Source organism: Colletotrichum fructicola (genome assembly GCF_000319635.2).
Source record: "Colletotrichum fructicola Nara gc5 chromosome Unknown KSG_Nara_v1_contig07, whole genome shotgun sequence".
Classification (NCBI taxonomy): domain Eukaryota; kingdom Fungi; phylum Ascomycota; class Sordariomycetes; order Glomerellales; family Glomerellaceae; genus Colletotrichum; species Colletotrichum fructicola.
This window is the reverse complement of record NW_027094057.1, coordinates 767669-784834: the sequence shown is the minus strand read 5'-3', so window position 1 is coordinate 784834 and position 17166 is coordinate 767669. Positions and strand designations below refer to the sequence as shown.

The 17166-nt window shown below is 55.9% G+C and overlaps 6 protein-coding genes across 6 annotated transcripts; 4 read left to right on the top strand and 2 right to left on the bottom strand.

Moving 5' to 3' along the window:
* Positions 1–677: 677 nt before the first annotated feature.
* On the top strand, positions 678–2031 carry CGGC5_v011884 (uncharacterized protein; the record flags this gene model as incomplete). Its single annotated transcript, XM_032030659.1, has 2 exons — positions 678–1454; positions 1879–2031. 2 exons carry the CDS (start codon positions 678–680, stop codon positions 2029–2031), a joined length of 930 nt encoding a protein of 309 aa, XP_031889807.1.
* A 135-nt stretch (positions 2032–2166) lies between these two features.
* CGGC5_v011883 (uncharacterized protein) lies at positions 2167–3730 on the bottom strand (the record flags this gene model as incomplete). The annotated part of the gene is made up of 2 exons (XM_032030656.2): positions 2167–2575; positions 2640–3730. The coding sequence occupies 2 exons, from the start codon at positions 3728–3730 to the stop codon at positions 2167–2169; spliced, it is 1500 nt and encodes a 499-aa protein (XP_031889731.2).
* Positions 3731–4269: 539 nt separating this feature from the next.
* On the bottom strand, positions 4270–5868 carry CGGC5_v011882 (putative agmatinase 1; the record flags this gene model as incomplete). Its single annotated transcript, XM_032030655.1, has 9 exons — positions 4270–4499; positions 4554–4779; positions 4830–4872; positions 4928–4949; positions 5002–5025; positions 5082–5235; positions 5287–5393; positions 5453–5546; positions 5608–5868. 9 exons carry the CDS (start codon positions 5866–5868, stop codon positions 4270–4272), a joined length of 1161 nt encoding a protein of 386 aa, XP_031889656.1.
* Positions 5869–6717: 849 nt separating this feature from the next.
* On the top strand, positions 6718–8352 carry CGGC5_v011881 (uncharacterized protein; the record flags this gene model as incomplete). The annotated part of the gene is made up of 4 exons (XM_032030654.2): positions 6718–6914; positions 6973–7009; positions 7118–7148; positions 7196–8352. The coding sequence occupies 4 exons, from the start codon at positions 6718–6720 to the stop codon at positions 8350–8352; spliced, it is 1422 nt and encodes a 473-aa protein (XP_031889732.2).
* A 904-nt stretch (positions 8353–9256) lies between these two features.
* CGGC5_v011880 (Cutinase transcription factor 1 beta) lies at positions 9257–12181 on the top strand (the record flags this gene model as incomplete). The annotated part of the gene is made up of 5 exons (XM_032030653.1): positions 9257–9335; positions 9435–9450; positions 9505–10186; positions 10239–10987; positions 11041–12181. 5 exons carry the CDS (start codon positions 9257–9259, stop codon positions 12179–12181), a joined length of 2667 nt encoding a protein of 888 aa, XP_031889658.1.
* Positions 12182–12765: 584 nt separating this feature from the next.
* CGGC5_v011879 (putative transporter) lies at positions 12766–16844 on the top strand (the record flags this gene model as incomplete). Its single annotated transcript, XM_032030652.2, has 6 exons — positions 12766–13081; positions 13143–13483; positions 13539–14346; positions 14825–14915; positions 14967–15620; positions 15674–16844. The coding sequence occupies 6 exons, from the start codon at positions 12766–12768 to the stop codon at positions 16842–16844; spliced, it is 3381 nt and encodes a 1126-aa protein (XP_031889734.2).
* Between the last annotated feature and the right edge of the window lie 322 nt (positions 16845–17166).

The following is a 17166-nucleotide window of genomic DNA, read 5'->3' as shown; positions in this document are numbered from 1 at the left end:
AAAAGCGAGGAGGGCCTAACGGATGACCGTCGCGTTATCTTTTGTCATTTTGATCTAGTTTGTTTTTGATGCAAAAGCTGTACATCCTCAAAAACGAGGTGTTGCTGCCATTGTTTTTAGTGAGGCTCGTGGTGAGAAGTTCGTTCCTTCCTTGATGGTGTTCTAAGGTGAGGTTGAAGATGTCCACCGGCTCCTTCCCGCTTTAAATCTCAAGACGCCGCCTCAGAGCTAGAACCACGTCAAATTCTAGCAAATTAGCTTCCACTTAACTACCTTACTGTAAAAATAGAACAGCCTGAGATTTAGTCAATCCAGCGGCTACTTCCTCAGGCACACGAAGCGCGCCGGCGCAGATGGCTGAAGTAATCCGGCGCCTCCTTCCTGCAAATCAGGTGGTGCAGTCATCGACGGGCCATTCTTGGCTGAGCTACCCCAAATGCATGTCTCAAATTTGTGTCCCGCGCATTACACCTACCTCGACCTTCTTTTTCTCACCTTCGTATCATACCTCTTGTCACCTCACTCACGAAAGAAGTTGGTTTCGATCACATGTTCGTCTGATTTTCTCATACCTACCATCACGGAAGGCCGTCGTTTCCTTCAACCTCTGACAGTCTTGTCTCTCTCGCTGTCTCCCAGGCTGTTAAGATTACTCCGGATAGCATTGGCGCTCAGAGATGGACTCGATGTACTGGGACGTCTTGCCCGCGGACGACTCAGAATCCAGCAGCGACGAGGAGGGCAACGAGTGCGCGCCATCGTTAGAGGTCCCGTGTGCGTGGTGCAAGGACAGGAAACACTTATGCAGACGATGCAAACGGCGCCAACAAATTTCGAGCGCTGGAGCGAGAAAGTCGTCGCTGGAGAAGGCCTGCTTCCATCCCCGCGCGACCAGCTCCGACGCCCCCGCCCCCGTGCCCGAGGTGCTCCTCCCGTCACCGGACGACGAGACTCCTACGCCCAGAAACGGCGCCGCGGCCCCGGTGTACGCGGCCATGTACACCGCCTCGCCGTCCTGGATGTCGACTTACACGTCGAGCACGTGCGCCACGACGTACACGGCGGCGCATGAGCGGTCGCAGCGCGAACGGGCGCCGCTTCTGGAGGTTGCGGGTCATCAGAGGAGGAGGATGCAGCCCCGCCGGCCGCGGATGAGTGAGAGGCGGCGGTCTTCTGGGTGGCAGACGAGCGAGGTGGAAGGGTGGGACGAGAGGGAGATTGAAGGGGATGGGAGTTATTGGGATGTCGAAGGGGCCCGGTGGGAGGAGCAGAGGAAACGCGCGCCGGAGCGGAGGGCGCAGAAGAGGGTTTGGCAGAATGAGAGGGTGCAGCGGGCGCCGGTGAAAGGGGTCGGAAGGAGGAGGAAGTGGGATGAGCAGAAGGGGGAGCTTCGGTGGAGATCGCGGCCGCTGGTTGAGCCGTTGACGCCGAGGTATCTTCATGACGTTGTGATGGTACACAGGGCGAGGTTGCTAGAGATGGCATTCGTGTCTGCGAAGGGCCATTCGAGGGTTGTGTTTGGCATGGCGTATGCGAGGGGGACGGGGCACGCGAGGGGTCTCTTTTGTCTGCCTGCTCCGAAAGGTGAGCCTTCTGGAGATGGGTCCGGGCTTACGTGGATGGAAGGTATATGGAATGGTTTGGCTAGTTGGCTATGGGGGACTGAAAGGGGTCTTGCTGTTGACTTGAGGGACATAGACTAATGCTTCAATATCTAGGGAAGAATTAACTATGAGCGTCTAGATGGAGTGAGAAAGATTCTGGCCATCACTTTAAGGGGTACAAGGCACGAAAAAATACAACTCAACTCTTTCCACCACCACTTTCGTATTCTTCATTGCCTATCCCTGCAGACTCCTGTTGACATTGTACGTTTAGTGTTATATTCCCTCCGTTGTCCTGGCTCTGCTCTGCTTATATGTCAGCTTGGTAGCCCTCACCAGCATCCTCCACGTCTTCGTTCTCCCTGGCGTCTTGATGAAGGCTACATGTCCCCCCTCCAGCCCCGTCCTCTACTTTCTCATCGACTGAATCATGACTTGTGTTGCTTGTATTCTAACCTTCTTCTTGCTGGGGCTCCTCATCCTTTTCTTCCTCGACTTTTGTCTTGCTTTGGACCGTTCTGTCCTCCTTGACCCCCTTCCTCGCCGGCCCGTGAATCGTCGCTCATGTTCGATCCCTCTCCTTGCTGTGGTACTTCATCTTTCTGTTCCTGTGCCTCGCCAGCTTGCTGCGTCCGGTTGTCTTGCTGATCGTCTTCGTCCGGCTGCTCCTGTCGCTCATCCTGTTGCTCACTATCCTCCTCATCTTCTTGATCCGGGTCTTGCTGCTGCTGGTTCTGCAGAACGCCATCTTGCTGTTGGTCGTCCTGCTGTCCGTCGTTTTGCCGACCATCATCTTGTTGACCAATCTCTTGCTGTTGACCATCACCCTGCTGTTGGCTATCATCTTGTTGCTGGCCGTCATCTTGTCCCTGATTTTGTCCCTGAGTCTGCTGCTGGCTTTGCTGCTCATCTCCTTGCTGCTGTTGCTGCACAGGAAAAACTGAGATCCACCATTCTCCCTCTTCGCAGCCCTGTTTACCGCTCTCTTCGCCCTCGCCGCCGCATCTGTCTCCCTCTTCGCAGTTTCCGTCTTACTGCGCGCCTCTCGCTGCTGCGGCGCCGCCTCTCTCTTCCTTGGCGGCTATTCTCTTTTCGTGCGCCTCTTGTCGTCGCGCTGCGTCAGCAGCCTGCTTCGCTGCCTCTCTCCTCTCTCTATCCGCCTGCATTTGGTTGAGGTTCCTAAGTCCGTAACGAGGATGAGTGTGCCGGGGAAGTCGTGGGTTGTTTTGAGAAGGAGCAGGCGCGGAACCTGGAGCGGGAGCCTTGGACGCCGCCTTTTCGCCCTTTGTAGTAGGCCTCGCGTTCTTTGCCATGGCATAAACCGTTGCGCACTCGATGACACTGACGTTGTCGATTTCCATCATCTCTGTGTCGCTATCGCTGAAATGATCGCCAGGAGGGGGAACTACAGGTCTGGTTCCAGCTGAGGGCGACGGCTTGCGGCGCTTGGGACACGGAAGCGCGTCGCCCTCATCTTCATTTTCGTTATCCCGCGAATGCTTACACTTGACAGAGCTCCCCTTCGCGCCTCGCAAGGGATGAGCGCGCGCTTTCTTTGCCAGTCCCGTGGGACGACCAGCACGCTCCGGTCTGCAGAATGCGGGATGATCGCTGGTCCAGGTTCCACGAAACCCGTTGCGCAGCGCGTCCTGAATCTCTTCGAGGTCCTTGCGGATGCTGCTGATGCGCATGGAATCGACGTCTTGACGCTCCGAGATCATATCCATGCGGTCGTCCAGCGACTCTTGCATGGCTTCAGAGCCGGACTGGCGGCTTTCGATGCGATCATGACGGTCAGAGAGGATTTGCATGCGCACATCGGTGTTGACTTCCCATGTGCGGCGCTGGGTAGGCGAGGGGGCGAGATGGTTGGACCCGGAGCCTGGGGATGGGGTCCGACGGAAGCCGAAACCCGCAACGTAGTCGTAATCTGGCTCTTTGTAGTCTGGGAGGCTGCTAGTGTCGTACGAGTGAGTGGGTGTAGACGAAGATGAGTCTTGCACGTATTGAGGAACGGGGGCGTTAACGTTGAGATGGGAGTCGAGGGCAAAGGACATGGCGACATCTTGGGGGCTTTCGGGGGTGTTCATGTCGAAATCATTCGAGGTGTTGGAACCCAAACCCATTTTCAAATGATTCGAAAACGCACTCGGTGTTGATCAATTTGATTATGGATTAGATATTGATGCTGTGTTGAGTGATACTCGAGGAATATTATTATGTGAGTGCGAGTTGTGAGCTGAGTTGAGATGGACGATTGAGCCGGCTGGAACCTGTGATATATGGTCGTCGAAATCTGCAAACCAAGTGAAAGAACAATTCTTGGTAAGTCACAATTGGCTTTGTCAGTGGAGAGTTGCCCGCTAACTGCACGAACACCTCGAGTTGCCTTTGTCTAGATGAGGAATGCTGTTGGGCAAGGTCAAAGTGGCCTGCTTTGATCCTTGAACAGTCGCGGTGTAAGAGATATGGCTCCATTGTTTTTGTTTCTAGTGCATAAATCAGAAAACAAAATCTCAAGGCCCTATACGACTTTGAACAAAGGCACCTGTGCATGTCGCCTCGACAAGCAGGTCCCTTATTGTTTATCACATTGGGTGAGCACTGATCTTTCCTTCGCATCTCATAGGTCTGCAGTATGATCTTTCATGGATATGGCTAGTATTCATTGGCCAGTTTCCAGGTCAGCCTTTGACTTGACAGGAGTTGTGACCATGAGGTCGATGAGGGAATAGGCGACCTCGGCCGCGGCCAGGACCGTCGTTTCGCCTGCGTTGTCATAAACAGGTGCCACCTCCACTACATCGGCGCCTACAACTGAAAGGCCTTCTAGACCTTCGAGAATTGTGAGAAGCTCTCGGGTTGACCAGCCCCCTGGTTCAGCCGTCCCGGTAGCTAATATGTGTTAGCATGCATTTCGCGGAGCTTAAAGGGGCCAGTCGAAAATACCTGGAGCGAAAGCGGGATCAAGAACATCGATGTCAACACTGATGTAAACCTTGGAGTCACCGACGCGCTCCTTGATCTTGGAGATAACGCCCTGTGCGCCGAGCTTGTCGAGATCCCGCGCAGTTACTATCTCAAAGCCGCATCGAACATCGTTTCTCAGATCACCCTTTCGTCTGATAAGAGGCGCCCGAATCCCGGCATGGATGGAAGTATTCAGGATGAGGTGCTAGCGGTGTCAGTCGTGGTCTACCGTAAGTTTTCTCCAGGTTTGATTACTTCTTCATGGGCAATATGTAGGAAGGTACCGTGGTTGAGGCCGCTAGCAGCAAGTCAGTCTCAAAGACAAGTACATAAAGAGTGACTTTTCAACTCACGCATAATCTGATATGCCTCCACCTGAAAGGCTTGAGTATAAGCATCGACACATATTTCAGTGAGATGCACTTACCAAGAACGGAAGGGTCCCACGTATCTGAACTCCAGTGTCAGCAACTGGTGTCACGGAGGTCAGTGGTCGTTGAGACAAACCAATATGACTATCAAAGTGAATGACAGAGACAGGTCCCCATTTCTCATACGTCGACCGAAGAGCTGACAATGTCGTCGTGTGGTCGCCGCCTAAGGCGAGAATCCTAGGTGTGACAGACACAGCCGAGTTTGCTGCTGGTCGGCCGGAGATGCCCTTGTCTTCATCAGCATCTTGTTCCTGGATTTGGAGCTCAAGACCTGTCACCTTGTGTGCCTTGTCAAGTCGCTTCAGTGAAACGGTGTTATCCAACCATGTAAGACGTGCATCACCACAGTCGACCACTCTAGCCCAACTCTGCAAGGGGTCACGGCCTATGAGGACGGTCAGCTAGACTGCCGACTTGTGCGGCCGCTTGGGGGGAAAAGCCGACCGGTGAAAATGTCCCACTGCCCAGGCCCTTTTCTCTGGCTGCCCATACGAATGGCCGGTGGTCCAAATCGAGCTCCCGGGCGGCCGGTAGTTGTCTGTTGCGTGCATCAAGTCAGATGTACACGCAGATTAATGTTGGATTCGGGGTGGACGGACTGTATCGTGAGGGGCGCCGAAGATGGCAATGTCATATAATTGACCTTCGGCGTCCCCGCCAGAGAAGCAATCCACAAACGGCAGATTGGCAAAGGTCTTCAGCCCAGCGATGGTATCGGCACCGGAGATGTCGATGTCGTCGTCATTGGTTTGAAAGGTCAAGGGCATCTGGCCGTGAGGGGAATTGGCTAGGACCCGGTGGGGGAGCTGCCACGCAGCTGTGCCTTGAAGGCCAAAAAGAGCAACGACGAGGGCATGCATCGTTGATAACAAGCTCTACGACTGGACGGCTACCAATGCGAATTTTCTCGGTAGCCAATTTCTAGAGAAAAAAGTGTAAAATCTCTCAGGATAGACATAGGCAGCGTGCCCAGCGCTATACAGGCGAATCAATCCTATCGGGGAGACGCAGCGAGCCGAACATTACATTACCTAAGGAGGTTCCTTCATCCGTCCCTCCCTGCCTCGTTCCTTATCGTCGTGCATATTCAATCTGCATCGACCTCTTCGCATCAAGGAAAGAACGACCCTGCGTCAGGCAGTTGCCGGGGAATGAGAAATAGACGAGGCTTCCTTCCGTGAAAACTCGAGCGCACGATGTTTGCCCACTGTTCGGTGCGCAGGGCGTCGTCGCGACTTCATCCAGACAACAATCCTTCTGCGCTGCCATCTTCAAGCCATCAACATCGTATCACTCTCCTAAAATGATGGCAGCAATCGCTTGACCTACCTATTATCCTCTACGAACTGCATTTTTAGCATTCCTCTTTCTTGCTGCTCTTTCTATCTCCGAATCAGGAAACTACTCTCTTCCTCCTTGTCCGCCACACCATGAATCTCCGATTTGGCGGAATACGAAACGAAAACATCCGCTTGACCCAGATTGACCACGATGGCGCTGTTGACGACGACGATGCAAACGAAGGTCCTCCAAGGCCTCTCCCGAAGAGCAACTGGAGATCCATCTCGAAATAGTGGATCGACGAATACCTCCTCGTCGTGGTCTGCATCATCGGGGCGATTGCCTTGGGAATCATTTTCAAAAGATTCGATAAGGATTTGGTACCAGTGCTGCCCTTAGGCGTCGACTTCGACGTCATCATAGTCGCCATGTTCACATGTGTCCGCGTTGCAATGAGTGGCATTGTCGAATCCTGCATCAGCCAGGCCGCTTGGATTTGGGTTTCTGACGCGCGCCAAAGCCGTACACACGACATGCGCGCAAGGCTTGAAGACTTCAAGATATATGACGAGGCCTCGCGCGGTCTCTGGGGGAGCATCTGCCTTATTTGGCGTCTAAGGGCAAGGTAATGGATGCAGCCCCCGACATTCTTGATCAATCCCACCATTAACTCTGCAAAACAGGCACCTGGCATGCATCGGAGCCTTGATTGTCATCTTAGTCCATGGACTTGAGGCATCCTCTCAACAGCTCTATCAATACGAGCCCAGACCATGGAAAAACGAAACAGCAGGTCTAGTCGAGCCTCCCCCGAGAAGTGATTTGTAGGACTTCACGGTAACGCGGGCACTTGATCCTCGTAAGTAGATGCCTTCTTGTCGCTTCACTTCACCTGACAAAACGCAGTGCCGGCCCTAAACGTATCCACGAAAGCCGCCGTTTATAGCGGCATTTTCTCGCTTGATGTCAAGGATATCGGAGCCGATTGTAAACCGGAAAACCATACCTGTACATGGGAAGCCGTTCCAACACTTGCGGTTTGCGGCGAATGCAACCAACTGAGCGTCGACACTGTGTGCACCGACAAGTCACAGACTTGCAAGTACAGGACGCCATCTGACACTTCATTCGATGTCGCCAACTCACCGAACACGGAAAAGTTCAAGGTGACGAACTCGCTTGACGGTTTCTTCCATCACATGAACTCAACTTCACGCACCTACATCAACGTATTTGATTTCCTTTGGGTGTCGAGAACGAGGCGGAAGACCAAGATCCTTGCACACGAATGCGCCCTGTGGTTCTGCATGAAGACTTACACGATCAAGGCTGGTGACGGTGGTTTGAATCAGACAGTCCCCGAAGACAAAAAGTGGCACACAACACGCTTTAAGAAGGACAACAGTGCGCATTTCGGCGAGTACGTTTTCATTGACATACCGGAGGGAATGAACGTTACGAATTCATCTCGATACAGCGTCACCAAGGAGGCATTAGCGGCACTACAACGGTTCACAGATCCCCTGCTTGAGGGAACGTACGAAAAGCAGTACACCATCATCAACTTCTCCTCGGATTGGGTCGAGGGTCTCTACAATGCTCAAGGGAACCTCAAAGACTGGATCGGTCGGTTCAGCACCAGTCTCACGAATGAGGTCAGACTTCATGGACATGTTCGAAACAGGCGTAAAGACTGGCAGCGGTACGGCTGTCCGGCAGTCATGGAAAGGCAGATGATTATCGTCGCGTGGTGGTGGCTCATTTTCCCGACGGCTTTGATTGTCATCAGCATCTACTATCTCTTCCACACCATTATCCGGGGAGCCCGCGATGACATATCTGTGTGGAAGAGCGACTCGTTGCCAATGCTGTTCTGCCGAATCGATCCCTCGATCCTCCTGAAAGTCGGCGATGGCATGGACCTGCCCAACGGGTTGGACAAGCGCGTCGGGGACGAGAAGGTGTGTCTGTTGAGAGAGGAAGATGGCGATTGGGTCTTCAAGCCGATCGAGAGCGAAGAATCATCGTCGGATTCCGATTCTGAGGGAGGGATCTCATGGTGATCCTGGCATTGGATCGACATCAGAGTGCATTGATACATCAGATCGAACCTAAAACAAAACGGCAGTGCGGGTGAGGCAGTTGAATATGACGGAATGGACCTGTCATTTCCGCGTCTGGTGTGGTGCTTCGTCCCTTGAGGTGGGTTGCGTGCGGAAATGTTCCGAGATTCGGGGTTCGGAGAGGCACTAATGACTCGACCTGCATGGTCAGTTGGAGAGAGTTACATCGCTGGTGATTGGCTTTCGGCGCCGAGCTCGTGTGGAGAAGTTCTGGGATGTCTCCCTTCGAGACTCGGCTGGTGTCATCGGCAAACGATTTCCTGACTCTCATTTGCTCTGTCAATTCCCATCCCTCCACTTCCAGCCTCGGCCTTCTTCTTCGAGATCGAGCCTCCAGTTCGTGATGCTGGATAGCGTTTTGCCAAGGGACATGGATATACGAGTCAGCAAATGAAAGCCGTTCAGTTCCGATCAATCCGATTTCACAAACCATGCCGCCGGCGCAACGGACGGGGACGGGGAATAGCTTCCCCTGGTCATAATTTCCGGCCGCGAGCTGCATGCCCCCCAAGCTCCGTGTCCACTGTCCAGGACGAGTAGTCCACCGCTATTGATATCCCCAGACGTGTAGCGTCAAAGGATCGTCGACGGCTCCAGACCCCCAGACTTTGTCTCCAGAAATTCCATGCAGTCTCCCCTCTTCCCCACACCCCGCAAACTGCTTTCCGTGTCCCGTCCCCATCCTCCGTCTTCGGTCCATCCTGATCTGGGAAGTTGAACTTTTCCCGACATCCTCGTGTGTTTTCTCGACCCGTAGTCACTGCCGATAGACGAGCTTCACCTCGGTCAGCTCTCTCCACGGATACCACGCAAGCATATACAGTGTCCCGGCCAAACCCACATCATGGCGACTGAAGCAGCAGCTGCGGAGTCTTCCAAACCCAAATCACAGAGCAAGATCCGGAAGCGCGCTCCCAAGGCGTGTCTGTCGTGTCGCGCTCGCAAAGTGAGATGTGATGTCTCACAACGTGGCCGTCCGTGTATGAATTGCTATCTCGACAGCGAGACATGTGTTGTGACAGGGAGAGCTTCGAGATTGTAAGTGGAATCGCGACTACTGGCGTTTCTTGTAGCGTTGCTGACCGCCCATAGTCGGCGAGCTCAGCAGAGAGATGACGCCGCGAACGCAGACACCGCAGAGGCGTCCTATCCGCCGTATGGCGCCAAGTCTGGAGAGCATACTCACGATGTCGACCCCATTGCAGCAACAGGCAGCGACGGCAAGACAATACCATTGACTGAGCCCAATGGCCAGCATCACGGTCACGACCACTCTCACAGTGACGAATCATCGCCATTGGCTGCGGACAATGACCGACAGAAGAGCCCGACGGCGCACAAGAACACTTGCCGGCATGACCACGGCAGCCATGGACACACGGCCAAGCCCTCGACCGCAACAGGAGCGAGCTTCGAGTCTCTCCCGGCCGGTTCATTACCTCTGAATAGCGCCACTGGAGGACAGCTATCTGCCGACCAACGGCACCTCAACCTGGACGTCACCTTCTCGTTCTACCCTTTCCTGGCCCTGGGCAACCTTCACAACATCCCTCCCCAAGATGTCAACTTTCTAGAGCTTCAGGGCTGTCTGAGGATACCGACGCGTGCGATCCTCGACGAGTTTGTACAGCAGTACTTTCTCCACGTACATCCCCTCCTTCCAATGCTCAACGAGGGAGACTTCTGGGACGTGTATTGCATGAACCCGAGCAGTATGCCAAGCGACCGACTGTCACTACTTCTGTTTCAAGCGATGCTCTTCGCTTCATGTAATGTGAGTTTCACTCAAAGACAGCTCTCAAAACACTCAACTGACCTCATTCTAGTTCGTGTCCCGCCAAACAATCAAGACTCTGGGCTTCGCCACAATACGCGCCGCCCGCGCTGCGTTCTACAGACGCGCAAAGCTCCTCTACGACCTTGAATCCGAGTCCTCGCCCCTCGCCATCTCCCAAGCCGCCCTCCTCCTCTCCTTCTGGTCCCCTCCCTCATCGCCCGCCTTGCGGAAACAAAACACCGCCTGGCTCACCATCGCCATCCAGAACGCGAAGACCGTCGAGGCGCACCACTACGCAACCCGCACCGCGCCCCCTAAGAAGCGCAACCTGCTCAAGAGGCTGTGGTGGTGCTGCATCATCCGCGACCGCATCGTCGGCCTCGGCATGCGCCGCGGCGTCCAGATCACCCGCAGCCACTTCGACTTCGACGCCAACGGCATCCTGGGGTACTCGGATTTCGCGGACGAGATCGAGCGGAGCAGGGTGTACAACCCCGGCACGAAGCGGTGCCTCGCCGAGATCCTGGAGCAGCTCGTCGAGCTGTGCGTCGTGCTGACGGATATCCTCATCTTGGTGTTCCCGCTGGACGACAGTCCCGGTTGGGGCCGGGAGATGCGCGCCGAGGAGCAGGACCGGGTCCGCGGATGTAAGATGGCCCTGCGGAGGTGGTACAAGGGCGCTACGCTCAGATTCCCCATGTTCGGGGGCGGTTCCGTCGCGAGGATGAAGTCGCCAGGGAATGAGTTCCAGCATGATTCTGTGATCTTGTACACCAACCTGATGTACATGTACTATCAGTAAGTTGCCTGCACTTATCACTCTTTTCAAGCATCGTCGCTGACATCAGCAGCTCTTCACGCGTGGTTCTCAGCCATCACGAAGTCCTACACCTCGCAATCACGGCCGCCGCCCCTTCATTCAGCGCCATACCCACATCAGACCTCGTCATCATCGGAGAGAACCGACATGAGCTCCAAGACGCAGCGTCCGGCGTCACAGAATGCTTAAAAGAACTCATTCATCTGAGGCTAGCCCGCTGGCTGCCCATCAGCGCCGTCGCATGCACCGCCCTGCCCCTGGTCCTACATATCCTCGACGTGAAGCTCTCCGCCTCGTCGCGTTCATTCGACCCGAACACGCAATCGGCGCTGAAGCAGCACCGCCTCAACATCCTCATCGAAGCCATGAAGACGTACCAGCCGCAATACGACGGCGTCGACTGGGTCAGCGAGACGATACGGCACATCGTCAACCTGGCACAGATAGATTCGGCAACTGGGGAGGCTCCTGCCAGCGCGAATGAGGGCGGCGCCGTGATCGCGGACTGGACGGACATCCTCGCGTCGCAGCCCAGCTCGTACCTCCGTCTCGCCTTGACAATGGACCTCTCGCTCAGCAAGGGGCGTCTTCCCGAGGACGGCGACTTTCCGGTCAGCCTCCGCGGCCTGTTCACAGGCGGTTTCAACCCGCTCAAGGCGCTCCTCGAAAGGAAACGGAACGAGAGCAGGGCGGGTCTCGGCGCTCTCGGCGGCCTTGGATCTACAGCGTCGATGATGGACTTTGAAACAGGCACGCTGCGGCCCGGCCTCTTCCGCATGGAACCGGGCACGGTGACGGTCATCCCCTCCGACGAAGACAGCAACTCGCCTACGTCGCAGAGCCAAGACAGCGCGACGGACGGGACCTCCCCGCGCGGGACCGGCGCCGGGGGCGACGTGAGCATGGCGGACCGGCCACCCTCAGAAGGAATCGACGGGCTGGCCGCGGAGGTGCTGGCGGCGTTCCCGCTGGACGACCAGTCCGTCAGCGTGGAGGGCGACTTTGACGGCATGTATTTCGACGGGATGCCCGGGCACGACGGGCCGAATGGTTGGATCGAGACGGCGTGGGGGGAGCTCACGCACGGCGGGGATGACAGGACGGATCGGGATACGGCGCGGGTGTTGCTTGAGGCGCTGCGGGAGGGGGACTTGGCTGAGTGTGCTGCGTGATGCCGGATGTCTATAGAGGGTATGACTAGAATGATGATAATGACTTGACCATTGCATACGTCAGACTTTGCAGTAGTGTCGCCATGAGAGTGAAGAGCGCGGCCAACCAAAGAAAGGGTCCATTACATGCACGTCTTGCGGCCGGCATTCAGCGGCCAATGGCAGTTCCTCAGGAGAGATTATCCGGCACATCAGTTCCCTTATCTCATGCACGAATTCCCCCCGAGACGGAAACATACGAGATCTGCGCCGTGCAGGGCGGAAATGCCCGGGGAACCGCGTTGGGAGTGCAGTCTGGGAAAGCAGACCCGTCCCCCGCAACGTGAGGTTCTCCAACCCCGGATTACCCATCCCCCACAAACTGGTCTTCCCCGGAGCTAACCCCGCGATGTCAAGGGCGGGGAATGGGCCGGGAAGATGTCCAGACCAGGTGACATGAACGTGCTTTGGCGAAGTCCAACGGTGATGAGTACATATAACGCGAAAATGAGTGCTCACCTATACCCCGTCATGTCTGTCGGGTGGTCCATTTGATCATTGACATTCTTACAGAATCCTGGGTAAACTCCCTTTACCTGCTCACGATGGACGTTGAAAAGGCCGGCTCCATTGCCCACGAGTCCATCAAGGAGGATGTATCTCAAGAGCAAAAAGGTGCTATCGAGCACCCCATGCCGGAAATTCTGAGGTCTCTCTCGGCGGCGGAGTACAGGAAGACCGGCAGGAGAGCGACGCTCAAGATGGACATCATCATCATGCCGACGTTAATGATCACCTTCATCCTCAACTTCCTCGACCGCAACAACATCGCCGCGGCAAAGCTGGCCGGGATCACGGAAGACCTGCACCTTTCAGAGACGCAGTACCAGACATGCGTCTCGGTTCTGTTTGTGGGATATAGTAAGTCATCGCCGCATACTTTACAGAAGCAGAGGGGAATTCGGCTAACAACTGAGTACAGTCATCATGCAGATCCCGTCAAACATGATCATCGGCAAGATCAAACTACCAGGCGTCTACATCTGCTGCGCCATGTCGCTCTGGGGCATCGTCACGGCGGCGCAGACGGTGGTCAAGAGCTTTGCCAGCCTGGCGGTCGCCCGGTTCGCCGTCGGTTTTGTGGAGGCCGTCTTCTTCTCGGGCGGTCTCTTTTACCTCTCCCTTTTCTTCAACCGACGGCAGTATGCTCTCCGCGCAGCTTTGTTCTACTCGGGGTCCCAGCTGGGCAATGCCTTTGGCGGTTTACTCGCAATCGCCATTCTGAAACTGGACGGCAAATATGGGCTAGAGGGCTGGCGCTGGGTGAGTAACATGCTTCACTCTCTGTTCTCTAATCCCGTGTGACTAACGCCAACAGCTTTTCCTCGTAGAAGGCGTCGTCACAGTCGGCCTCGCCCTCCTCTTCGCCTTCATCCTCCCCAACTCGCCGGACGGCATCAAGTCCCTCTCGGAGACGGAACGCGCATGGGTCAAGTTCAACTACGAAAAGGACCAGGGCCAGAGCGACGACCGCTCCGAAGTCTCGGCGCGGCAGGGCTTCATGTTAGCCGTCCGCGACCCCAAGACGTGGCTCATGCTCGCGACGCTGTACTGCATCTTCACGTCGGCCGGCGTGACCAACTTCTTCCCGCCGGTGGTCGCGACGCTAGGGTACTCGCGGACCGTGACCTACGCGCTGACGGCGCCGCCCTTCATCCTCTGCTGCGCGACGATGCTCGCCAACGGGTTCCACTCGGACCGCGCGGGCGAGCGGTACTGGCACGTCGTGGCGCCGCTGGGGGTGACGCTCGCGGCCAACGTCATCGCCGTGTCGACGCTCAACGTCGGGGCGCGGTACACAGCCATGATGCTAATGCCGGCGTCCTTCTACGCGGGGTCGACGGTGCTGCTGTCGTGGATCGCGGGGACCATCAACCAGCCGGTGACGAAGCGGGCGGCGGCGATTGCGCTGATCGTGTCGGTGTGCAACACGCCGAACGTGTGGACGCCGTACCTGTATAACGGGGCGCCGCGGTATTTCGCCGCGTTTACGGTGAATCTGGTGGCGGCCGGGGCGGCGATTGTGACGGCAACGGTGACGAGGATGTATCTGCGGAGGGAGAACCGGAAGATGGACGATGGGAGGGAGCTGGGCGTGAGCGGGCCGACGGCGGCGCAGCGGGCCAGTGGGTTTAGGTACATGCTGTAGATGATGTAGGAGGTAAGCTCAATAAGGACGGGCGTATGAGTTACATGTTGAATCTAGGACAAAACACCAACTAACAAGACAATATCACAATGGTGATGTGGTCACGGTTGGAGACGGAGAAAGACAGCCAGTTGACGCCGTCCCAGTGAAGCCCAGTGGGTTAGGGCCCCTGACGTGCCCCTCTCCACACAGGCTGCAGCGCCCTTCTGACCCCTCTGCCAGTAAGAAACAGGGGGTTGGTCAGTCAGTTCCTGCTAGGTCCTTGATTTCCACCTCGGCTGCCCGTTTGCAGATGATGCTTGCCAACTACACGCATTCGAGACGGCCTTCTTCAAAAAGCGATTAAAGTGCTTGGGAATGCCCAACTCGCGCCCCTCGACTACAGATGGATCGCGTTGCTTCTAGCCGAGCACCGCCACTGAAAATTGTTCCGTATCAAACACCAGGACAAACAGCCGGCCAGAAACGCAAACGGAGAGGCACTCACGGTGACAGCCAGAATGGGTCATCTTTGAAGATTAGGAATGCCTGCATGACCTGCAGAGAGTGAGTTGCTTTATTTCACAAAACATACCATAATGCTAACTCCCTTTAAAGAAAGAAGACTCGCTGTTCCGGCCACCTACCATGTATCCGCTGTCAGCAGCACGACCAGCCATGCCAGTACATGCCGACGACAGCATCACCATGTCCGCCAGAAAGACGCCCAAGAGCAACGCCCTCAGCACCATCGCCAATCGCAACGGCGACGACAATCTCTTTCGAGCAGCAGCACTCACACGGCGCCCAGCCAGAGAGCCTTCACGACTTCTCGCCAATTCAATCGTCACCACCAGCGAATGGGACCTCCAGCGAGACTCCCGACGGGCCGCTTCAGGAGGACCAGTACGGCCACTTCCACGGCGGCGCCTCCGACTTTGCCTTCCTCCACATGGCCAAGCAGAAACTCGCCCGTCTGCCGTCAATGTCGATTCACTTTTCCGACTACCCGCTCGCCGAGTCTGGCAACCTGCCGCCGATTCTTCCTCCGAAACCCATCGCTGACAGGCTGATGCGGACCTTCTTCGACTTTGGCCTGACCACCTCGCGCTTCGTGCATGAGCCGACTCTGATGGAGTCTTTCGAGAAGCTCTACAGCGACGGCCAGGGCGACAGTCTCAACAACGACAGCTTGGCTCTGATTTACATGGTACTGACGCTTGGTTCCCATTACTCGAGAGTCAACAACATGTATTGCGGTTACTCTTCTAGGTACGTCTCGGCCTATCATCCCTTACAGTTCAGACTGACCCTTATGAATGAAGCGTCCGGTTTTACCACATGGCCGACCGCCAGCTCCAGAGAGAATCCAGCAAGATCACGTTTGCATCCCTGCAAGCGCGGCTTCTCGCGACACACTACCTGCTGAACCACTCGCGTATGCACGAAGCCTGGTCCTCCTTCGGCATCGTCGTCCGCCACGCCCAAGCCCTCGGCCTTCATCGCCATTCTGTCGGCCCGTTGAGCAATTACATCACCCACGAATATCGGAAACGGCTGTTCTGGGCCATCTACGTCAACGACCGAATCATAAGCAGCATATTCGGCCGTCCATGCGCCATACACGACGATGACATTGACCAAAACGAATGCGCCTTGGCCAACGACGACGACATCACCGCAACGGGCTGCCGAGTAGCCCCCAACGGAGAGTTCTGCTCTGCCGCGGCACTCATCCACTACGCTCGCCTCTCCAGGATATTAGGCAAGATCCTCAGAAAGTTCTACAGTCCCGCGGCCCGGAACAACAGCATCACCCAGCTACACCAGTTTGCGGCCGAGTTCGAGAAGAGTCTGCTGGACTGGCAGGACAACCTCCCCGCGTATCTCAACTACGTCGCCCTGCCCCCATCAGCGCTATCTACGATGACTCAACGCCAGACGTGCACACTGAAACTGATGTTCGCTCATGCCAGTCTCCTGCTCTACCGCCCTTTCATCCTCTACTCCATGGACCCTGCCACCGGAGTCGTATCGAGACTCGAGCAGTGGGTCAAGAGGTGTCACGACAAGTCCATCGAAGCGGCCAGAGTGGTCGTCAACGAGTGCCGCTACCTCTGCCAGCGAGGCCTGTTCTCGAGGGCGTTCTGGCTGGTCAATTACATGCAGTTCGCCGCGTTGGGCACTCTGTACATGTACTCTCACCTGTGGCCCGAGGCGACGCACGTCAGGGAAACGGCAGAGGAGGCCATGGCCGAGTTCCCGGTCGGTGTGCAAGGCGACTTGGTGGGGCAGCGATATGTTGAGATACTGAACGAGCTGCGAGAGGTGACGGCAAGGACAACGTTGACGGGGATGGATATGTTGGCGAGTGCATGTACTGTTGATGAGATGCCAGCGTTTGAGACGCCCTTGATGGACTTTGGCGGCCCGTGGTCGAATCTCTTCTTTGACACTTCGGCTATCGATGAGTACGTGGATGTCGAAGCCAGGTAGTCGACCGCGTAAAAGACTACCGCCGGCATTTTACTACTCTCGTACCAATTGGAGTACAGACAAACGCAGTCTCGAAAGTGCTTTTCCCCAGCATAATATCCCGTATTGACATCATGAGACCCCAACTTTGGCGTCCCGAAGAATCTGCATGATTCCCACGGCTTCTCCGGGGAACGGTCCAGAATTACCGGATTAGGAAATCAACAACTTCCCCGGGCGTCAACCCCGCCCCCGCCTCCGGGCAATGATTCGGGGAACGCTGCTCATTACTGTATTCGGCAATCACTCGTGGCACCGTCTCCTTTAGCTGACCATTCGAGTC